At 37.1% G+C, this 24,892-nt stretch overlaps 1 protein-coding gene across 2 annotated transcripts in view; it reads right to left on the bottom strand.

The window, feature by feature from the left end:
- The window catches only part of SMCHD1 (structural maintenance of chromosomes flexible hinge domain containing 1), an 83,360-nt gene that overhangs the window by 35,112 nt on the left and 23,356 nt on the right, over positions 1–24,892 (bottom strand). For both annotated transcript variants that reach the window (XM_064442934.1, XM_064442935.1), the window contains exons 8-26: positions 23,343–23,509; positions 21,192–21,285; positions 20,871–21,081; positions 19,912–20,035; positions 19,628–19,811; positions 17,803–18,000; positions 17,560–17,673; positions 16,985–17,091; positions 16,621–16,703; positions 16,356–16,469; positions 15,151–15,228; positions 14,951–15,070; positions 8,723–8,867; positions 8,401–8,497; positions 5,338–5,410; positions 3,507–3,646; positions 2,332–2,466; positions 1,229–1,456; positions 348–496 (exon numbers count right to left, since the gene is read on the bottom strand). In XM_064442934.1, the coding sequence (XP_064299004.1) occupies positions 348–496; positions 1,229–1,456; positions 2,332–2,466; positions 3,507–3,646; positions 5,338–5,410; positions 8,401–8,497; positions 8,723–8,867; positions 14,951–15,070; positions 15,151–15,228; positions 16,356–16,469; positions 16,621–16,703; positions 16,985–17,091; positions 17,560–17,673; positions 17,803–18,000; positions 19,628–19,811; positions 19,912–20,035; positions 20,871–21,081; positions 21,192–21,285; positions 23,343–23,509 (2,561 nt within the window). The remainder of the gene's footprint in view (positions 1–347; positions 497–1,228; positions 1,457–2,331; positions 2,467–3,506; positions 3,647–5,337; positions 5,411–8,400; positions 8,498–8,722; positions 8,868–14,950; positions 15,071–15,150; positions 15,229–16,355; positions 16,470–16,620; positions 16,704–16,984; positions 17,092–17,559; positions 17,674–17,802; positions 18,001–19,627; positions 19,812–19,911; positions 20,036–20,870; positions 21,082–21,191; positions 21,286–23,342; positions 23,510–24,892) is intronic.

Here is a 24,892-nt window from a genome sequence, read left to right as displayed (position 1 = left end):
CCAGTGACCCGACTCTTCAGTAAAACTAGTTATTCTATAAGCTAATGTTTACTGAAAGTTTTCAGAGATAGCAATAATCTTCTTCAGTGTATGTATACTTACAAAAGTGATTATAGGGCTGAATACAAACAGATCATGATGGAGTCTTTCACATAGGTAATGTTCTCATCTGTAAACAATTTGCATTAAAAACCCCATCCGCCCACCAAAACCTACATTCTCCTGTTAATTTGCCAACTGCTTTTATTATTCCAGCTTCTGTAGAAAGATTTTCTTACCCCAAAGTACAGATCTACAATCCTTTGCCAACAACATAATTCATAAAAAAGTATTTCAAATGAACAAACCTGACTGTGAATGCACTCTCCAAAGACACATGGTCATCAAGATAAGTAATTAGACAGTAACGTACATCTTTTACTGATGTTGGTACCTTTACATCAGGTAATAATCCCTTAATCAACTGTTCTTTGTTAATTCTAGGTGTCCAGTTAACCTAAAATTAGAATTCTTAAATTAATCAAAAGCTAAATTATTAATGACTAGCTGCATAATACATCTCTGGTCATTCTAAATATGGAAATTAACATAGAGGCAATAGAAGCTTTCAATGGAAAGCTTGTGCATTTCCCGCCAGTAACCAATACTGTTTTCCCAAATACAGAAAATTACTCTTAAAAAAAACCAAACACAACCAAACAAAACAAAACGTACATTAAGTTTCCTTCACTTATCTTGAGTTAGGAAAGATTTGATTCTGAAAAACCTCACCAAAAAAAAAAAAAAGCATCTCTCACTTGGTGAAGGCTCTACCTTTGTATTATGCTCCACATATGTACACCGAGGGATAAGATAGGTCAGCAAATCTTCATGAAGGAACATGCGTATTCAAGGTTCTTAAATGCTGGGAAAACCCCAGATCTGAAGAATCATAACTATGTCAGAATTATTTTATTGTGTTTAGGAGAGGCACTGGAAATTACTAACCTACTTTTCATACTACTACCCTGAAGCACTATTTAACATTTCCTTAAATGTCTTTATCTCATTAAGGACTCCATTTTAATACAATTATTTTAAAAAGTTTATTAAGCAGAGAGTGAAGTTCCCATATTTAATAATAAAGTCTTGAAGAATATTATTTTGTAGTCTGATGTCTATAGATTTTAGAGAATCAGCATTTTATCTCTCCCCCGTATTATGCTGCTGTTCACTCAAAAGTACTTGCCTTGATTTTTTCTGCTACAGCTGGAGTTATGTTTATCTCCCTTTCCCCTTCATCATACATCTGAAATATAAGGTTGCGCATGATGTCGCCAGCAATCCAATTAATTTCATCCTGATGCTTAATTTGAATGGCTTTTTGTCCGTCCATACTTAAGACCTGTAGTCTTGCAACATGACTGCTAGGAAGAAGTTTAATGACCTTTTCCACTGGTGGCACATCTTTACAACTCTATACATGGGAAAAAAAGGATATATAATTAAGATATTAAATATGCATATATGCATAAATACCACTTCATAATAGCCTATGGCGCTGCTCTGGATTACCTGGTGTGGCCAGGTATCCAAACATGAAATTATCTCGACTTGTCAAAAGTAAATCAAACGGATACGCCAGAATACTTAAAACTTCTAATAGATACTAGAATTGGTGCTAGCTATTTAGAAAACGCTTTGTATTCCAAAAGTACTATGTTATACGATTTACAAAATACTTAAGAGTAATCATAAGTATCCTTTCATCTTGCTGTATTAGTATTAGTATTTGTTCACACATTTTCCAGGGTAAAATACCACAGGTCTTATTTTCTCCAGCAGCATGGCTCTCCTGACTACCAGACAACTGGGATGTTCAACAGCATTAAAAAAATTCAAACTTCAAGAGCTGTAAGACTGAAATGCTACAAAAAACTACTGACTTTTAACCTTTGCAAAAAATACATCCTTCTTCACTGAAGTTTTGGGAACTTGTTGCCATACCTTTTCTGGCTCTAAATGTTTATGCAATGAAGGAAATTTGTCAGAAGGATTTAGGGACTAAAAAGGGGAAGAAAAATCCCAGAAATAATGCATATTTCTGAAACACTTCAGGGATTTCAGAAATAAAGAGTAAGAGGTGAAGAAAAAAATGGGAAAAATTCTTTGCCTTTTTATGATCTCCCAGAAAGGGAAAAGGGCAGCCACCTGATTATCAGGCTTATGGTAACTAAAACAGTAACTTTTGGGGATTAAGTTGATTCTTAAAAGACTTGAGTACACTAGCAAGACAGTACAATAAACTGTACTCAGTCTTTTGTTCATCCAAACATCCCAGTCAATACTTACAATTATTTCAATCCTTGCTTTCAGCATCTGGTCTTTCTTGATATTCTGTACCTGTATAACTGGACCAGTTAAAATGTTTGTTCCTCCATTACTACAGTCCACAGAGTACACAGGAAGGTTTGAAGCACCTGAAAACTATTTAAAGAGTAAAATTAAACTTCAGGTTTCTTTTAGAGAACTAGTAGCATTATTGCAGAAATGATTATTTGTACAAGTCCAAATATATATACATATATACACACATATATACATACACACACAGGATTATGTACAGATAAAATTGATAAGATTTCAGTTTTCCAGAAGCCTGCAAGATCAACACCTATGTTTTTTTGCAGGTGATGTGGGAGAAAGGAAGAAGTTACAGAAGTAAATTTTGCTATCTATTCAACTGTTTTGTATTAACACAAACACTAGTCTCTTTTGCCATTATGGCAATAAATTCAATTAAGTTGTTAAATAAACCTCCTTTTAATTAATTTTCTGAAAATCACACATTAAACAGAATTTAAATAACAGGTTTGACATGACATCATACTACAGCAGACCCAGTCTACAGGAAGAAAATGTATGCATATAAAGTGTAAATGGAATGCTGACTATTTTGCAGTGGGAAAAACATTTTTTTTACCTGTTCTTACTGGAAGGCTGATTTCACTAGAATTGGAAGAGTCACTTTCTTGAGTTAAAAAAAACTAGGTCCAAAAGGGCAAAAGTTTTTTTTACTTCTAAAAGCCACAGTAACACCTGCATTCCCTTCTGAACTTAGAGAAGTGCTTGTGATAATAGTATTTTCTTATTTTTAGGCAATAGACTTGCATGTTCATCTTTCAAAAAAAACACAACCAAAAAAAGCTGCATGAAGTTTTTTATCCTGAACAAATTTTAGCATTGTATATGGTAAATATGGCATAAAATAACTTAATATTATGGCTATATATCCTCACACAATTTTCTCTTCCATTTCTAAGGCCAGGTTCCTCTGGTTCTAAAACTTACTGAATGAATAATAGATGAGGCAAGAGAGTCACAGTTATGGCTACCAAGCTACAGAAATTTTAAAAACATTATTAAAGATAATAAATTCTATCTAGATGCCAAAATAGGTTCTTCTCCCAGCCCTTCAAACAGCAAGTGTCAAAATCCTTATGACGCACAATAAAAATGCAGTTTACCTTACAATGAACTAGCAACTTTGGCTGTGCTGTTATATTTCCTGATTCATCCAGGACTTCAACCTGAAATGGGAAAGCTGTACCATTTTCAATCTTCAGAATTTCAGAATCTGGTTTAACTCTCAGCTGATGAGGAGGGCCTGTAAAAATGCACAATTGCAGAACAGTGATTATATTTTAGGTAACTTGTGAGACATTGGATTTCAGTTTTTGCTATCTCAAGAAGCCTTTAAAGCCAAGCTACCAAGATATTCGTGGTAATGAACCATTTAGGCCAATTTAAGTGTACTGGTTTATGCCAAGAAGTTCTAGACATTTCCTGTCCTTCAATACATACCACCTGCCATTTTTTTTAATGAATTCAGTAAGGAATAGTTAGACAAACATGATGAATTTCAGCATATACAATGTGTAAACACATGATATAACACTATTTACATAGTATACGGATGCATATTCATCAAAAAGAAACTTGGACCTTTCTCCTGACATGTCAAATCTGATGATATTAAAGCTGAGATATCTGATCAATCGTGATGTGCAGCAGTTTAATTACCAAAGTCATCGCAGCTACATCTTGCATGCAAAGAAAAGCAGAAGAAAATTTTGTTGGCATTACTTGAAGAGTAAAGTGAAGCTATTCAAGTAAGTCTACCCCCTGGTACATATAATTCTTGTATCAGTTTTAAAAAAAAAGGAGGAAGTAATAGATTACTATTAAAAGACAAGTTCTGAAGGAACAAAGGCCATTTTTCAGAAACATCCTTCATGCATCATTCATTAAAACCTCCATTTGAAACTCACTGGTTGAAGAGGACGAAAGACTGAAATAGCTTTTACTCACTCCTTCCTCAGAAAACAGCTTTATAAGCTAAGGATAAGTCCAATGAGAAGAAAGAGGTAGTGAAGCATCTATACATTGCCAAAAGCAAAATATTGTAATGAAGGATGATGTTGCCTTCAGTCCAATGTAAATAACCAAGCAATACACAATATAATCTGTTTCAAGTCAGATCATTCCACTACATTTTCTACAGGCAGCCCTAACTCCTCAGAAGATAAAGAATAATGGAATAAGCTGTTCATTGTTGGTCTAACAAAGCTAGAAGTACACAACTCTGCAAAATGAGACGGGGAAGCCTGAAGTTTGGTAATCTGGGAGGCCAAAAAAGTCAGCCTTCAAACTATACCTTATCTCCCAAATCCAGAAAAATCCAGGTAACAAGGGATAACAGGTATCATGTAAGGGAATCCTCAGTATCAAGACATGCACAAAACAAAATTCTGGCAAGGGCAGTGGACTTAAGACTTCTATATTCCTCTTTTGCATTATGATAAAGTCAACACGTAACACTAAAAATTTCAGACACAATCCCAACTGCTAAAGCATCCTTGCTTTGCTGAGGTAAGAAACTGAATAAACACTTATTCATTCATATCTTCTACAGGGAGAACAGGTCAACACAGATTAGCACAGGTGAAAAGGCTTAATGCTGAAGAAAATCAATAGGAAATTCATTCATTCAGTGGTGCTAGGTTAGAAAAAGATTTAAAATAATTAAAAAAAAGAAGTGAAAAATCAGTCTCAAGTAAGCAGACAAATTCCAGCTGCTAGACAGACTAATAGACAAGATTGGGCTGTGAGTTTGATATTATTGCCAAGAATGACATGCCCTTAGCTTTATTTAGTTTCAGTCATCACTTGGATGAGCTAGAATATCCTTCTTTATGCCTCACTAAATATTTTACCTTCTTGGGAAAAGAAGTATTTCATCAATAGTGTCTGAATAAAGTTCAACAGAAACTCACTAAATATTTTAAGGATACTTACCAGGCTGCAATCTTATTTTAAAGACTTGTGTGTCTTCTTTCAAACCAGGAAGAGTAACCTTCAGATTAAAGTTCTAATGAAAGGAATATTTTAAACATTAACCTTAAACAAAACCAGATCATAAATTTTCTCACACAATCATGTCAATTCATGGATACATAAGTTTCAGAAGTCTACCTGAATTTTCTTGCCCTGCTACATAAATAAAGATTTTTTTTTCCCTGTACCAGTATCTGTCTTTTTCATGTTTTATTCCCAGAGACATTAAATCCAGAATTTATATGTTGAACTACACAGTTCTGAAACCATTAAAAGCAGCTATCATAACTTGTGGTTTCCTGCTTAGATGCTGTTTTAGTGCAGGGGAAAAAAATCAGTTTGAAAGAAGTAGTTTGAAAAGAAAGGGTCTGCAAGTTCTGTGTTCATTGTTCCTTAGCTAATTGCCTGAAGCAAGACACCACAATTACAATCCATCTCATCTTTGAATAAGGCAATAAGAAAAACTGCTGTAGAACTGCATGACTAAAATTGATTTTCATGTTAAAATCAGAGAATGAAGCATTCTAATCAATAATCTTGAAAGCTCCAACTTTAAAACTAGTTGCACTGCAGATATGTGAATTTCATATTTTATGTATCTGATATTTGAGAATATTCAGTTTCAATTCATGAATTGTCATTTTACATGCTCAGAAATGCTGCCTCTGGAAAGGTTTATTTTCATAATCCTGGCTTATGCCCGTCCCACACCTGAGAGAGTATGTGCAACATTAACACCTTGCAGACTGGATGAAAACAATCAGGCAATTCTTTTGGTTTGCTGGGTAAGAGAAGCTGAAAGTGCAATGAGGCCTGGGCAGGTGCATCACAGCTGCAACCACATCACACACATGAGCTGCCCAACTGATGGCTGGCCACAGTGGTGCATAAAAACTCTCCAGCTCAGACTAGTCAGCCAACCATACTGGTCTGCCTGCAAGCCAAGCAGCATGTATCAGCTGGAGCCCCATTAAACCAAACGGTGAATTACAAAAAAAGGGGAAGGCAAAATATACTAAAGTTACATGTTGGTGGACTGGGGAGGGGAGGAGAAGGGTAAAATAAGGTAGGAAATAAAAACATAGAAAATGACTATAGCTGATAGCTGCTGTTTAACATTAGTGAGTAGAATTCTTCAATAGTTCATTCAATAGAGCTGTGTATTAATGCGCTAAAAACTCCTCCTAAGCCTCCCTTCTTTTAGTTTCAACCCCCTTCTGCAATACTGATTTTTACTTAATACTCTCTTCTTAATACTGCACTGTTTTCTGCCTCTAATTAATCATTTCACGTTTTTAACTTCATTCCTTTTAATCTTTCAATATCTGTGTCATCTAGGGAAGTTCTTTTCCCTTATCCTTCATGATCCCTTTATCTACTATCCTTTTACTTTCAAGTCTGCTTCTATGTATACCACAGTCCTTCAAAAAAAGGAAAATAATATTTCTTTATTCTTCTTTTAATTTTAAACTCCTCTCTTCACCCTTCTCCTGACTGAATTAAAAATCCTATAAGGGAGCAGTTGTCTTTGCTATTGCTTACTCACTTAAAATTCTCTCTTTGATTCCACACACAATCAAAACATACTTCTGCCTTCACTGGTTTGGGGAGAATTAAATCAATGACTATGGAAGTAAATGAAGCCTGCTCGCTCTTCTCAGTGCTTCCTTCACTGATGACTGTGATATTCTGTATTTCCTATCTCAATCAAGTTTCTTTTCTCCGTTGGGCATGGTTATTCCTTCAACATTTTTTTCCTTACTCCTTTGCCCAAAACACACTAATTTTCCCCATGCTCTCCATTTCTTCCTTCTTGTTGTTCCTTCATTCACTATCTCCTTCTAAATTCTTTCCAGAATCCAATTACTAGCTGTTTCTCTGAGATATTTTAGCTGTTCTGCTACCATTTCAAAAATCAACTTTTAAGGTGCTGAAAATTTTTCCAATGTTCTTCTCTGTTTATTTTAAATTAAGCACTGAAAATTACACTGTATTTATGTTTTTAAATTATCTGTTATTTTTAGTCCATTGTCCCAACATCCTGCTTTTTGCCATTATTTTTCATTACTGTCTTAAACAGTCCTTTTTTCATATAAATTAGAACTGCTACTTTCAGTGCCATTTCCTGTATTCCCTCCAACATTTTATGCAATTAAGCAATGTAAGAAAATAATGACCCTTCTTTTCCATTTTTATGGTATGGTATTATTTCTGTACGGCAAGTTCCTTAAATGACTCTTGGCCTTGCTTCTCACCAAATTTATGTCTTGCCACAGCCTGGCACTTTTGCTCCTGCATACTTTATTTTCCATAATCCACCTCTATCGTCTGTCATTATTCTTGCCCTTCACCTTGAATTCTGAGCTTTACCTACAAAATGTATTTCATTCAACACTCCCTAGTTTTCAATAAGCTGGTATATGCTCCCTATTCTCTTTACACACCTTTCCAACAACAACATTATTTGATTTTTTTCTAAGCCACAACAGCAGTGGTATAGTGAGGTATCTTCAGCTATTTCCATTCCTAGCTTTGTCTTTACTATGCTAGACTGCAAGACCAAATGACAGGATTCGGACCTGGTTAGAATACTGTGTAAACATGCCATATACATGATTTTAAATCTTGTGCTGAGAATCCATCAGTAACAGGTTGAATTTGGATGACATATTTGCTACAGAAGTGAAAAGAGCATTTTGGATGTGTCTAGAGAAGCTCAAGTAGTCACCACTCATTAACTATTACTACTCATCACCTCAACTACAGGAAAGAAAGATTTCAGTGCTTCCTATGCTACTTCAGTGCAAAAGTCACCAGGATGATTTGGCTTAAACCAATTTCAGCACTAGTTGAAACTAAGACAGCTGATTTAGCATGCTGGATACACTCTAACACACACCCATGTGTTGCTCAGCCCCTCCAGCTCTAGTCCCATCCACTAACAGGAATTATTCGCTCTGTGGTTTGGTTTTTTTGTTTGCTTCTTTTAAATATGTTTCTTCAAGTTTAAATTCATGAGCTTACCTTGCCCTGGCAACTATTCACACAGCCTTTAGCAGTGACTCCCTTAATAAAGCACTTTGTTCCTCCAGTTATTTCTTCATACTGCAATGTCAATCCACTAGAAAAATACATCAAAAGCAAAACAGTCAATTTAAAAATAAACACAGTGTTTTAATATACAAGATACTTTCAGATATCCTTACGAAAATAAAACAAAAAATTCCAGTTATTTTATGTGAATAGCATCAAGTATATCACTTGGACAAACCCCAGAGAATTACTATATTAATGTCACATGAACAAAGGACAAAGAAAAAAAAAGAGAGAGATATGGTTGAATTACCTAGCTTCAAGAATTGGTTTAATGTCAGTTGACAACTGTGTTGCATGACCAAATTCATCCTGCAATTCCAAAGGAATATTGAAAGGTACTCCAACTCGAAAAGGAAGCTCCAAAAGACCCACTGAAAATTTCTCTGGTTTGCCCTCTACGGGAAAAGAATAATACATTTTTAGCAGGAATTACGTGTGTTCATTGGCTTTTTCTTAAGTAAGGCTGCAATTAAGCCAAGTGGTTTTCAGCCTCAAAGTAAATAGGCTGTTCAAAATACTCTTGTAACTAAAATCACGGTTTATTAATTGATCCTCTTTTTTTTAACTTACACTAACATAGAAACAATAATTAAAACATAATAGCAGCAGACTACAGTATAAGAAACATAACAGGGCAGCCAAAACTTCCAACGTACTTCGAACATCAATACAGCACCTGCAAGGGGACAAGCTCCTTGTGGACAGCTTTTCTTAGATGTTTAATTGCTTTAATTCTGTTAAAATAAAATCATTCATGCAACCAAATATTTTTGTTCTACAACTATCCCAAATTTGAAAGATAAAAATGAGTAACGATGAGTACTTGAAAAAGGAACATGAGTGCATCCTTCCTGTGGAATCTGGCCCCATTAGACTGCCTCCAATTAAGCACCGAAAAAAACCAAATGACCAAACAGAGCGGTACAAATGGGAGCTTGTAAACCAGAGTAATGTTTTGTGGAATCAAACTGTGTTGGCAAAGTGGCCTTTGAAAAAAGAAACAGTACAGTGCTGAGCTAAATGGTAGATGTCCTATCAAATTATTTTGGACTCAAATTAACAACTACGTTCACCACCTACAGGTGTCATTATTAAGGAGCTTCTTTTGCACAAGAGATGTGAAGATCATGGGGGGAGAGAAAGTGTTACCTTGTATTGTCAATAAATTATTTATTGGTAACAACAAAAACAAAAAGACCTCAACCTTACAGTGTTTATGGTTTTGTTTAAAAGTGAATAATAAAACTGTTAAGTGATTTGACAAAGTAACAGCAAAAGAACTTCTGCCCTGTCAAAGCGGATAACTACCAAAAGAATGTGTCTAAACTAAAACCACAAAACTTAGAGATTGACTTAGGAAGTTTTTTAAACTAGCATTTATGGTGATTTTTTAGCTTACCAAGAAGAACTGTAAACACTGAGCAACAGCCTGCTGTCAGAGAAATAAAATAATTTGTTTCTCAGACAAAAGAGCCGTTCATTTCAGCTTAGATTTTAATTGCATTTTTAGAATCTATATACATAAAAGGTCACAAAAATGTTACTATTTTGGAATAATGAGTGTAAGGATTTATGGCTGCCTCTGAGAGCACAAAACATTGCAAAAAAGACTGGAAATTTTATCTTTTCAAGGCTGAAGATATTAAAAATGTGAAATTATCTTCTGACTAGATAAAAAAGCAGCAACGATAGCAAAAGTTGCTTTTGGTACCCCTTGTGTTAAAAGTACCAAACTATTAGTTCATTAGATTTTTAGAGTGTATATTCCTTTCTGAGGACATTTGTCAGTTTCAACTGTTATGGAATTAACATTTCAATTGTTACGTTAAGGAACCTTTAATTGAAGGCTGCCATGCTGGGGAATTGAAAAAGAATTCTTAAAATACAGGATGTAACTTTTAAGTCTATTTGCTTTGATAAAGAGATAATGAAGGAGCAGACAAGGTTAATGTATGCATTTGTTCAGAGAAAGAGATTTTTTTCTCTTCTTGGAACTTCACAGAAGTATCTTGATACTTCAATGCCAGGTTTTCAGACATATGTTTAACTTTTCAAGTAATGCCAAACATTCTTCTGTATCATCATACAAGAATACCTCTTTTTATTCTGCCAATAATACTTCTGCAGAAGCTTTTAGAAGAATATGCTACAAAGAACTCTTTTCTACCTAAAGGGTTTGCATTCAAAGCCTCTAGTGTTATGGAAAAAAATAGGAAGCTACCAAAAGCATCTATTTTTTCTTGATCTTCTGGAAACAGATGTTAGCTCTACCTCCTGAACTTGTGACAAAAATACCCATTTTAATATTAAATGCAAAGGAAGTAGTATTTTTCTGTCTTCCCTCCTCCCCATCCTCCTTGTAAGTAAAGCTTACAGAGTGGTTGAGGTTGGAAGGGCTCTCTGGAGGTCATCTCATCCAATGCCCCTGGCTCAAGCAGGGCCATCTAGAGCCAGTTGCCAGGGACCATGTCCAGAGAGACAGCTTTTGAATATCCCCAAGAGTGGAGACTCCACAACCTCTTGGGCAACTTGTGCCAGTGCTCGGTCACCCTCACAGTAAAAAACTGTTTCCTGATGTTTTCAGGAACCACCTGTGTTTCAGTGTGTGCCCATGCCTCTGGTCTTGTTCTTCTTGGTCAGGTGGCCTACAGCAGATGCTCACTACAGCATCATCCATACTGGTTTGCTCTTTAATCCCACATCCTTACAAGACCACTGCACATGTCCCAAAACACCACATCTACACGTCTTTTAAATACCTCCAGGGATCGTGATTCAACCACTTCCCTGGGCAGCCTGTTCAAATGCTTGACAACCCTTTTGATGAAGAAATTTTTCATAATATGTAATCCAAACATCCCCTGGAGCAACTTGAGGCCATTTCCTCTTGTCCTATCGATTGTTATTTGGGAGAAGAGACTGAAAACCATCTTGCTATAACCTCCTTTCGGGCAGTTATAGAGTGCCAGAATCATAGCATCATAAAATCATTTAGGTTGGAAAAGACCTCTAAGATCATCAAGCCCAACCATCAATCCAACACCACCCTGTCTCCTAAACCATGTCCTAAAGTGCCATGTCTACATGTTTTCTGAATGCCTCCAGGGATGGTGACTCCACCACCTCTCCTGGCAGCCTGTTCCAATGCCTGACAACCCTTTCAGTAAAGAAATTTGTCCTAATATCCAATCTAAACCTCCCCTGGTGCAACTTGAGGCCATTTCCTCTCATCCCAGCACAGTAACTTGGGAGGATAGACTAAGACCCATGTCACTATAACCTTCTTTCAGGTTGCTGCAAAAAGTGATAAGGTCTCCCCTCAGCCTCCTCTTCTCCAGGCTAAACAACCCCAGGTCCCTCAGCAGCTCCTCTTAAGACTTGTTCTCCAGACCCTTCACCACCTTCGTTGCCCTTCTTTGCATACACTCCAGCACCTCAATGTCTTCTTTGTACTGAGGGGGCCAAAACTGAACACAGTATCGAGGTGCAGCCTCACTAGTGTACAGGGACATAATCACTTCCCTGCTGCTGACCACACGGTTCCTGATACAAGCTAGGATGCTGTTGGCCTTCTTGGCCACCTGGGCACACTGCTGGCTCATGTTCAGCCGGCTGTCAGCCAGCACCCCCAGGTCCTTCTCCGCCGGGCAGTTTTCCAGCCACTCCTCCACAAGCCTGTACCGTTGCCTGGGGTAATTGTGACCCAAGTGCAGTATCCAGCACTGAGCCTTATTGAACCTCATACAATTGGCCTCGGCATATTGATCCAGCCTGTCCAGATTCCCCTGCAGAGCCTTCCTACCCTAAGGCAGATCAACACTCCCGCACAACTTGGTGTCATCTGCAACCTTACTGAGGATGCACTCAATTCTCTCACCCAGATCATTGATAAATATATTAAAAAGAACTGGCCCCAAAACTGAGCCCTGGGGAACAACATTTGTTACCAGCCACCAACTGGATTTAACTCCATTCACCACAACATTTTGGGCTCAGTTTTTTTGCCCAATGGAAAGTACAATCAACCAAGCCATCAGCAGCCAGTTTCTCCAGAATATCATGGGAAATGGTGTCAAAGCCTGTACAAAGCCCAAGTAGACAACATCCACAGCCTTTCCCTCATCTACTAAGTGGGTCACCTTGTCATAGAGGGAGGTCAGGTTAGTCAAGCAGACCTGCCTTTCCTAAACCCATGCTGACTGGCCCTGATCCCCTGGTTGTCCTGTATATGCTGTGTGATGGCCCTCAAGATTATCTGCTCCATAACCCTCCCTGGTACCGAGGTCAGGCTGACAGGCCTGTAGTTCCCTAGATCCTTCTTCCAGCCCTTCTTGCAGATGGGTGTCACATTTCCTAACCTCCAGTCAACTGGGACCTCCCCAGTTAGCCAGGAGTGCTGATAAAGGATTGAAAGTGGCTTTGTTTGCACTTCTGCCAATTCCTTCAGTACTCTTTGGTGGACTTCATCCAGCCTGACTGACTTGTTTGTGTCTAGGTGGTGTAGCAGGTCGCTAACCATTCCCCCTTGGATTATGGGGGTTTATTTTGCTCCCCATCCCTGTCTTCCAGCTCAGGGGGCTGGGTACCCGGAAAACAACTGGTCTTACTGTTACAGACTGAGGCAAAGAAGGCATTAAGTACCTCAGCCTCTTCCTTGTCCTTTGTTACTATGTTTCCCCTGGCAACCAGTAAAGGATGGAGATTCTTCTTAGCCTTCCTATTGTTGCCAATATATTTATAGAAACATTTCTTACTGTCTTTTACAGCAGTAGCCAGATTAAGTTCTAGCTGGGCTTCAGCCCTTCTAATTTTTGCCCTGCATAACTCATGACATCCATGTTGTCTTCCTGAGTTGCTTGCCCCTTCTTCCAAAAGTCATAAACTCTCCTCTTTTTTTTTTTTTCTCCTCAGTTCCAGCCAAAGCTCTCTGTTCAGACCTTCTTCCCTGCCAGCTCGTCTTTCAGCACATGGGGATGGCCTGCTCCTGTGCCTTTAAGATTTCCTTCTCAAAGAATGTCCAGCTTCCTGGAGTCCTCTGCCCTTCCCAAGGGACTCTGTCAACTAGTCTCCTAAACAGGCCAAAGTCTGCCTTCCAGAAGTCCAAGGTAACAGTTTTGCTGACACCCCACCCCTTACCTCTCCAAGAATCGAAAACTCAATTATTTTGTGATCGCCATTCCCAAGACGGCCTCCAACCATCACATCACCCACAAGACCTTCTCTGTTCACTAACAAGAGGTCCAGTGGGGTGCTCTCCCTAGTTGGCTCACTCACCAACTGTGTCAGGAAGTTATCTTCCACACACTCCAGGAACCTCCTAGACTGTTCCCTCTCTGCTGTATTGTATTCCCAACAGACATCTGGTAAGTTGAGGTCTCCCACAAGAACAAGGGCTAGCCATTGTGAGACTTCTCCCAGCTGCTTATAGAATATTTCATCTGCCCCTTCATCCTGGTTGGGTGGTCTGTAACAGACTCCCAACATGATAGCTGCCTTGTTGGCCTTCCTCCTGATTCTTACCCATATACACTCAACCCTATCGTTGCCACCATCAAACTCTAGACAGACAAAACACTCTTGAACATACAGGGCTACCCCACCACCTCTCCTTCCTTGCCTATCCTTTCTGAAGAGTTTTAGCCACCCAAGAAAGGCTTATAAGCAAAAACTAACCAGCCACTAACAGACAAATGCACAGAAATAAAATCTTAGAGGATGAGAAAAACAAGACTAGCAATGCACCAGAAACATGATGTAACCGTACACTGTTTATCTTATGGTCATCAACAGTGTCATTAAAATCAGAATTTGTCAATTTTCTTGGGAAGATATGATGAGTCACATACTATTTTAGGTCACATACATACATACCAGAGTGTATGGCAAGACAGAGTAACATCATACATATTTAATAGTATTATTTCTATTCTGATATTTCAGTAAGTATTTTATGATGGTTAATCCAAAGATACACACCCATTGTAACTGAATGAGAATTTAGTTTTGCATAAGATTTTTTTTTAATTAAGAGACTTCAATCTCAACATGCATATTTTGGATGCATAATCTGGTTTTGAATTAGTTTCTCTGTGTGGTTTATGCATGAATAATTAATACTAGTTTTGTGAAAGAATATTTATGCCAATGGCGTAAGGAAAAAGGGCGATTCTAATTAAGTAGAAGTTTACTTTTATTAAATACATTTAGGAAAGTTCACACCAGGGAAAATCTTTTGATTCCATCAACACTTTTTTGTAAAACTGACTGTATAGCAGAGCCAACACGTTACAGGTGAGATCAAAATCTATCAGACAAAAAAAATTAGATTTTTTCTGGAAATACTTCATATTTGACACGCAAATGCTACTTTTCAGTGCTGAAGATTACCTCTCAACTAAAATATGAGTAACTGTGATATACAATGAATGAAATAGAAACATTAAAACTAGAAGACAGTTGGCATGACTGGAATTCTTACCAATAATAGTAAACTTAAATATTTTAGAGGGTAGAGGCCTTCCTGCGTAAGTGTCTGCATTACTTTCATTCAATACTACTTGCAGTTTCAAGGTGTAGTTCCCAAGTTTCTGAAGATTTTCTAAACAGAAATATAAATACAATTAGAAAGGAAAAAAGTAAAATTATAAATACACAAAAATATTGCATATGTGAACTTACCCATTTTTTTAAACCAGTATGGCCATTTGCCTCCATGCTGACTGATATGAGAAATTATTTCTTTATTCCCAGTAGGTGCTGCAAAACAAACAATTAGCTACATGTATTTCTACTTTACACCATAATTCTTCATTTTTTCAAGTATTGCTATCACTCATTATTAAGTATTACTATCACTTCTAAGTCTAAATTCAGCTTCACAATTGATCACATCTAAAAAAATGAATTCCCTACCTAATCTCATTTCAATTAAAAATTGCTAGCCTCTGACACATTAAACTGAAAGCAGCAGGTCTGTAAAGTTGAATTTTATTAGCTCATTGGTTGTATGTTCCTCATTAAGTCTGAGCACTTGTAGGCTGTGCACTCCACACCAGCAACTGATTGACCTAACAAATGACCATAACAAATTAGCTTAGATGGAAGCAATGGTAAAAATGTGCAGTTGACTGAACATATAATTGGGGAAAAAAGAACATTCCTTTTTTGCTCCAAATTATTGTATCTGTCTTTATAAACACTTCTGCAGCATTATGACACATCCAAAAAGAGAACACACTGAAACTTCAAGGCAATTTTTTAGTGACTGGTTCTATAACCCAGGATAAACAAAGGAATAATATTTATAGTTTGAAACTTCAAGAGGCATTAATGTATACGGTTTTCAAAATATAATTTAGAATAAATACAGAATGTGACTGCAATAAGACTACACAGAATAAAAAGAAATGCAGTAAAAATATACATTGCTCTATAGCTAAGTACAACTGTTTCAGACCCTGTTCTGGCACCAAATTGCATACATAAAACAGTAACAATTGTCAACTTTCTTAGGTGTTTTCCTTTGGATGTGTAATTCTGGAATATTGGATTGCTGTGTTAATTACAGAAACTTTGCCCATTTTAACCATGTTCTTATGCATATTAAGTAGACAGTCTATAATTGACAGACCCTCCTTACATATAGCATTAAGACATCTGTCACATTATGATTACATTAACCATTTGGCATTGCAGCAATTGTCATTTCATGAAATGTGGCTTTGGAGTACTACATGCTCTGATGGGACATTGTCCTTAAAATTAACAGCTATAACCATCTCTATACACACACACATATATCTACACACACACACACAAAGAAATGAATTAGCCATTATGTGTTTTTAAAATAAAGACTCAGTTAAATGTACTGAAATACTTACAATGTAAAATAACCTTGAGTTCAACAAGAAGTTTCTTTGAACCTCCGTGGCTTGTACCTGGAAGTTTTTGCATTGCTTCTCCTTTTTTGTTCAAAATTACTATTCTTAATGCTCCTGTATTTAAAAGGAAAAATGATGGACTTTTAAAATGTGCTGTGTATTATAAGTGATTGGATGTTTCTGTATGCTTGTTTTATTAACAAGAGTGAACACTATATTTTTAAATTGACATTTTACTCTTTACTATTTGGAAGAAAAAATATACCTATTGGTGTACCAGCAAATCTTGTTTCGTTTGGTAATAACTCATCCCCTTCAGGCCACGTTACTGATAGTTTGTCAGGAAGTCTAGTGAAAAAGAGAGAATGAACCGTTTTTCTGTGAGTAAAAGACAAGGTAGTTTATCTCCATTAGTATATACATGAAGCTATTCTTTTCTGGGGGCCAGGAACACAGGGGGACAGGACAGACAATGACACCCCCAAACTATTTCTTCCTGGTTTAGAGTCCTACTGAAACAGCTGACTGCTTTCCCATTTGGGAATAAAACGGAACTTTTTTATTATTCCTGAAGAAATACCAAACCTGTTACTACTAAATAATTAAATTAATTAAAATTTAGAGCTTACCTTGCCATTTCATCCTCTATGTATTTTTTAACAGCTTTATCAGACACTGTTCTGTCAAGTTTTGAGATTGGAATAGTTTTCATTTCGGCATATAATGCCTGAGGTTCCTGAAAAAAAAAATTTTTTTTAAAATTGAGTGCAGTTATAAAGAGATTATAATACGTCAGAGGAGAAACACCTCTCTATTAAGGGACCAGACAAGTCAACGCAGACCTAATGCAATATGCTAACAAATACTACCTGGTGACACCACAAGACACTGTTCTAAAATTTGCTGAAAACACAAGGGTTAAGAATGGATGTACAACATACTGTTGATACCAACTGTGGTACTTTATTTCATATGCAAATTTAAATAGATCAGATAATTGATAATGATTAGTTATTTCAATATATTTATATTAAAACTAATGTAACTAAGTAGTTTGATTATTTCTAGATTGCTGAATCTCAAAAAACTACCATAATTTTCAACAGTTATTTAAAAGTTGTTTAAATAAAAGTCTGACCCAGGATTATGTTTAAAGATTCCATATGCATACTAGGTATGTGAACCTTTTTTGTACTTGTCTTACCAAAGCAATTTGAACCTCTCCTCCAGTGGCATATATATCCCCATCATGGTCTCCGTATAAAAAAAATTTCTCAATACTTCCATAGAATATTGGAAGAGTCTTAACAGTTTTCACCTGTAAAGAGAAGACAATTAATGTCAATACACCCCTGCGTTAAATGTATAGTATTTGCCTTTTATAGGGTTCAAATGCTCTATTACAAAATAAACATAAAACCTCAACATCTGTGAGCAACTAACTTACCAGCTGTCCAGTTTTGTATGTTTTCCCATCCCATTCTATTGCAGCATACATTGTCCAAGGGCTCTGCATTCTTTTGGATGGTAAGTCAGTACGTGTAGTTACTCCTTTAAAGACTGTGAATTTTATCTGTTTGTCATATTTTTCATGACAGTCTTTGAGCCACAAAGCAAATTCTCGGTCAATTTTCATTCGTTGCTCCTATAAAGAGATTACAAAACAAATGCATATTATTAATGTTCTACAAAATTTACATCTCACAACCTCATAAGTATGAACAATTGTAAGAGTACAGTTATACTGCACTAAAAAAAAAAAAAAAGATTCTTCAGCTTGGAAACACTACAAAATACTAGGAAAGTTATACTTCAAGCCAGAGAAATTGTTTCCCCCAGCACCGATATTCCTCTATTGGAAGGGACCTCTGGAGATCATCTTGTCCAACCCCCCTGCTTGAGCAGGGACACCTAGATCAGGGGGCACAGGAACGCGTCCAGGTGGGTTTTGAATGTCTCCAGGGAAGGAGACTCCACAGCCTCCCTGGGCAGCCTGTTCCACTGCTCTGGCACCCACACAGTAAAGTTTTTTCTCATATTGAGGGGGAACTTCCTGTGTTCTGATTTGTGCCCATTGCCCCTTGTCCTGTCATTGGGCACCACTGAAAAGAGTCCAGCCCCATCCCCTTGACACCCACCCTTTAAATATTTGTAAACATTGATAAGATCCCCCCTCAGTCTTCTCTTCCTCAGGCTGAACAAACCCAGGTCTCTCAGCCTTTCCTCATAAGGGGGATGCTCCTATCCCCTGATCATCTTTGTAGCTCTCTGTTGGACTTGCTCGAGCAGTTCCCTGTCTTTCTTGAACTGGGGGGCCCAAAACTTAACAGAGTACTCCAGATGTGGCCTCACTAGGGCAGGGGAGAGGGGGAGGATAACCTCCCTTGACCTGCTGGCCACACTTCTTTTCATGCGGCCACGTTGCTGGCTCAGGGTCAACTTGTTGTCCACCAGCACTTCAAGGTCCTCCTAAGCGGAGTTGCTTTCCAGCAGCTCAGCCCCCAAACTGTACTGGTGCATGGGGTTGTTCCTCCCCAGGTGCACGACCTTGCACTTGCTGCTGTTGAATTTCATGGGGTTCCCCTCAGTCCAGCTCTCTGGGTCTCACTGAATGGCAGCGCAGCCTTCTAGTATATCAGCCATGCCTCCCAGTTTTGTGTCATCAGCAAACTTGCTGAGGTTACACCCTGTCCTGTCGTCCAGGTAATTGATGAATATGTTGAACAGGACTGGATCCAGCAGAGACCCCTGGGAACACCACTAGTTACAGGCCTCCAACCAGACTCTGCTCCATTGATCACAGCCCTCTGAGGTCTGCCATTCAGCCATTTCTCAATCCACCTCACTGTCCTCTCATTTAACCCATGCTTCCTAAGCTTGTCCATGAGGATGTTATGGGAGACAGTGTTCAATGCCTTGCTGAAATAAGGTAAACAACATCATCCACTGCTCTCCCTTCATCTACCCAGCCAGTCACGCCATCATAGAAGGCTATCAGGTTGGTCAAGATGTTTAAAGTTGGTCAATTGTTTAAGAAAATAAAAGGAAAAAGACTAAATCTTATTCTTACAGATTTAAAAAGTCAGCTTTACTACTCACTAAAATGGAGAGAAATGTCTGCTACAAAGTCCTGTAGAAGTGCCCAAGGTGAAAGTTCTCCAGAAACTGGGCAATATTCAGTGACACCAACAAACGACCAGTGAGTAAGGGTTTCTATAACATATGCATTAAGTATTTCTTCTTGGCAAAGTTTAACAGAATAAAATGATTACCTGTCCATTGAAGATTCTTGTGAACAAAGTGTTCTTATCTTTTAGCTTCAGCTCCAGATCCATGAAAGTGAGTTTGTTTGTGCTGACCTGGAACTTATCATTGGTAAATAATGCACCAGAAATTCTGTTGTAGCATTCAGCTGGTGCCAATCCTCTCTTCTTTGGAGTAGCACACCAGTCAAAACTTAAACAAAAGGAGAAAGACATTAAAACCTTTTTTATAGAGGCAGGTTTACATTATAGAAACAGACTGGTTTACAATGTAGAAACAGATTACCACTTACTCTTCCACAGTTGTGTATGGTATTAATCTTCCATTCCAAAAACATTCAAAAATAGGCCTTTTTCCTCTGGCACCCTTTTCTACTATAAAGCAGTCTTCATCATCATCATCATCTTCGTTTAATTCTTGATTAAAAACAAGACAGTATCCATGAATAAATTTATTTAAAAAACAAATATAATATAAAAAAATAGAGCAGTCTAAATTAAGGATTATCTATACCTAAGTTAGGCATGGCAGCAGTACATATGATATCAAGCTAGGTATATATAATATTAGGATTTTTTTTCCAGTTTAAGAAATACCAAGCAGAAAAACTAAGGAAGGCTAAGGAAAAATTTCAAACAGGGATTGAATAATACCAAATTTGCAAATTTCAAATCTGAATAAATACTATTTCTTCCTCTTAGATTCAACTGATGCTTTTCTAATAATCATAAAATCTTGTCACAAGTAAAACCAAGATTTGTTTTGTCAAAAAAGAGAAAAAAAATCACCAACAGAAAATTATCTTAAAACCCTAGCATCTGAAAACTGAAAGACTGGATAAAACAAATTTTAAATTAAAGGCTTAGACTACACATTGTCCTCTGCGGTATTCCAATGTTAAAATCTCTTGAATCAAACTGCTGGTGTTTCATTACCTTCTCAGAGCAAAGATCTACCAGTCAGGAAAGTGGAAATGTTTCAGTCAGACTGCATTCCATAAGAGTTTATAGTTTGAAATCATACGGTGTTATGTCAAAGATCAGGTTTACATGAATGAGTTACCACAACAGCCAATTTGTTCACAGGATTTGTTAATCCAAAAGAATGTGAACTTTCCTGTTCTGGCACGACTCAAATTAGATTATAATTTACACTTCAATTTAAATTGTTCTAGTTTCTATTTCATTAAAACATTTAGAGTAGTAGGATTGTCTATAATAGGACTGATAAGCAGCAAAACATTTCACTTACTTGATGGAAAACATGGATCATCAGGGTATGTTTCTCTATCATACAGGAAGGGATGATATCGGATGATGCCTTCCACTATACCTTCTCCTTCAACATGTGCCTTAAACTCAAAACTGTCTGCTGCTGTATTTATATACAATGTCTGCATGTCATCTTTGATCTCCCTAAGATTTACAATCTTTGGTACTTTTCCTTTTTCAAACATTGAAATCTGGAAAAAAAAAATAAACCAAGTTCATTTTCCTTAGACCAAAAAACCTGCAATAATTAGCATTTGTGACATTTATCTTGACTCTTAGCTGCAATGATAAACAGTCTTACCTGAATGTCGATATTGTTGAAAGGGGTTACATCTTTTGTTACAGCAATAGTTTCATTTCCTTTTGGTCCATGAATATAATAGTGATAGATGTGTCTGAAATACATTTTAAATGAAAAATAAATTTCAGAAAGTGAAATTTAAAAAATGGCACATTTTAATTTTCAAGAATCTAATTAAACTCCTATTTTTATTAAAATATAACGGGTTCATTGCATTGTTATAAATCAACTCCATTACAAAATGTACATCTGGTACAGAAGATTTACTAAAGGGAGTAAGTGACTCCTTTTCACTCCTTTCAACTCTCACCTCCTTCACGCACAATCACATTAGGATCTTTTTTTTTTTTAAATAATTAGAAACACTACAAACTGGAAAATAATATGCAAGTGAAAAAATTATAATTTTTAAATGGCTACAGATCCTTTACATCAATGTGCAAACTAATAAAACTACTGTAATTTGTTACGCACTCTGGAGACCGAACAGAACTACAGCCAAAAAGCTTTCCACACATTGTTTCTGATATCAGTTTTGTATTGATCATCTAATAGTAATAGAAACATTTAACAACAATCCCTATCCTTAAGTTATTTACAAAAAAGTAAAGATACCCCATTTGAATATAGGCAGCAGTCATGGATGTGTTCCGTGTATTACAAATAGTATTTCATAGAATCATAGAATTGTTAAGGTTGGAAAAGACCTTTAAGATCATCGAGTCCAACTGCTAACCTATCACTGCCAAGTCCACCACTAAACCATATCCTCAAGCACCACATCTACCCTTCGTTTGAATACCTCCAGGGATGGAGACTCAACCACCTCCCTGGGCAACCTGTTCCAATGCCTGACAACCCTCTCGGTGAAGTTTGCCCTAGTATCCAACCTAAATTTCCCCTGTAAACATTATTTTCTAATGGTACTTGTGCTCATTTAAGAAATTTAAAAAAAATCAACACAGTCAGATAGATTTATTATTTTCACAGAGCTATGAAGTTTGAGAAACCTGAGGAACTTATGTCCATTTATGTGAACTTTTCAGCAAGATAGCTAGTTCTTCCTACTTCAGAAACTGAGTCCTTAAACCTCATGGTGGTAGTCTGCAGAAGAATGAGATTAAACAAGTAATGGGACTGAATGTATGGAGGAAGTTAAATGCACCTGCAAGTGTTTATAACAACTTTATTTCTGACATCTACTGTACCAAATGCACCCCAAGAAGAAATCTTAGTTCCCAGACAAAAGCCCCTTAGGGTGTCATTGCTCAGGACTTTAGAGCAGACTGGTACGTCCAAACTGCTTAGCATTTTGTCCACATTTCTTCCAGACTTGAAAAGGTGCTCTCACGGCCTTAAGAAATAAGTATTTTAGGGGGACGTCTCCCCTCCCTCCACTTCAAAGCACCTGAAACAATGAGGGCTGTGCTGTAGCCCATTAAAGAAGAAAAATAAAATTGTAGCTTGAAAATGAAGTTCTATGGTTTGCCAGATTTCAAAATTGGGCTATGACTTCATAGTTCAATTTACATTCACAGACAGATCCATCATCTTAACAGATAAGCCCACACGATTCACAGGTATCACAGACTTCCGTATCTCCAGGATCTGTGGGCCCACTGATGACACCACCATAGTACTGAGTCAACAGTATCATCTATCATTCTCCCTCAAACTGGGATGAAGCAGCAGCTTTTTGTTGTTGTTGCTAAAAACAAAAAAACAACCAAACAAAAACAACACACAAAAAACCCCATCAAACCTGTAATTACAAAGCTAGATATCAAGGAGTACAGCTGTGAGAAAAGTAACTTATCAAGCTATCAATAATTATTACATAAATAATGTAACCATTCAATTGAATAGGTTATTAATAACTAGAATGTGTAATTATGTATCAATTATCAAGTCACACTGAAACTGATGTTTGTAAACATATTTCTTTGGATGGGGGGCCCCAGTCAGTTGGGGTAGTTTCTGTAAAAATCAATTAGCTAGGAAGCTAGGAAGACTAATTGTGTCATCAACAAAATATGTATCAATAGCCTTAACAGGAATAAAGCCAATGACCATGTACAAAAAGTAACTCATAATTATCTGAGTTTGTTAATAGCCTACTTTTAAATCAAATCTTTGAAATCACCAACTTACGCCAGCTGCCTTGTCCAAAGATGAAAGTAGTTTTTCAAGTACTGCATGTGATCTGGTTGTACACCTGTAATGACAACTGCTGTGAAACTCTCTTTATCCCTTTCTTCTAATATTAGATTATGAAGAAATCTTTCATCATCACTTGTGATGTGAGTAGAGTCAGATGGCTACAAAAAGAATAAAATAGTAACAACATGAATGTACACTGAATTTCTGAACTCCCATCAGCTTTGAAAGGGATTAAAAAACAGAACAGGAAAATAATACAGAACACATGATGCTAAGAATCACAAATAATTAATGCTTAAAATACAGCTTCCAAATTAAAGTCAACAAACTAAGAAACTTACATCCCTGATCCAGTTCATTTTCAACTCACTTTCATCACAGCATTTGAAGTATTCAGTCTAGAAATGCATTTAATCATATCTAATGTGGCGCTGTGTGATATCCATGTTCTCCTCCACCAAATGGAATTATTATGTGTACAAGACATAAGCCTTTTTTAAGAAAGCCAAGCCAGAAAAGAAATTATTTGCTTTCAAATGGATAGGCTGCTTTCTAGAACAGAAATTGAAGTGGAAGAAACATGCATTTGCTGTGAAAGGGAAAGGGTGAATCCACAGTTCCATCTGAAATAACCAGCAGTCTCACAGAAACAGAAATTCCTGATTCCAGAAAGTCCTGATTGTCTTTTCCTGGGTGGATGTACTTTACTCTTACGACATGAGGCTTCTAAGCTGCATAGAAACACAGTGGTTGATGTCATGCTTCATGCTGGACCTGTGAATAATCTTTTACATTTGGTGCATTCAGAGAAGCTGCTGTTTTTAATACAAAGATTGAGATCTTGATAGCAATTGCAAACAATTGGTACAACTGAAAATATTTTTTCCCAGGCTGTAGTAAATGTAGCTTCATGCAGGAAAACAGGCAAAAAGGAAACACATCACTGAGTTGGTAAAAGGACACATCTCCTACCTAACTCTAGATGGTGAAACACGTTAGTCAAGGGAGTTCTGTTAAGACATATTTCCCCCAGAGAATCAACCTCCTTGACTGACAGGATGATTTAACCAGTTGTGGGAACTTTTATCGACAAAGACTGCAATTCTTTAAATGCTTTCTTTGCCCCACAGCATAGCCTCTTTTAAACCAAACAGTCTTGCTGATTTCATCCAAGCAAGAGGCTGTTTCTGTGACAGTGATGAGGTCACAGATCATAAAGAAAAGCCAGAGCCCTCACCTCTGTATGATTTGATCAGTGACCTAGAAGCTGCATGCACATGTTGAACAAGTGCTATCCCGTACAACTTAGAGTTAATGTACCTCCGAAATGCTGTTCCCAAAATTCTTTGGTTGCCTCAGATGACAAACTACCATGGCACTTTTCCCTACATTCCTAGCATCCATCTCAGCTATAAAGTAGTATTTACTCGTTGGCAACATTACTGCACTCAATTCCCTGGACCATTTAAAGACAGGTGCCTATTATCCATCAGCAGAAGATGGTTGGCTGGGGTGCCACCAGTGCCATTCCTCTTCAGTGT

This window comes from Phalacrocorax carbo, chromosome 2 (genome assembly GCF_963921805.1).
Source record: "Phalacrocorax carbo chromosome 2, bPhaCar2.1, whole genome shotgun sequence".
Taxonomy (NCBI): domain Eukaryota; kingdom Metazoa; phylum Chordata; class Aves; order Suliformes; family Phalacrocoracidae; genus Phalacrocorax; species Phalacrocorax carbo.
The sequence above is the reverse complement of the archived record's forward strand: the minus strand, read 5'-3'. Positions and strand labels throughout refer to the sequence as shown.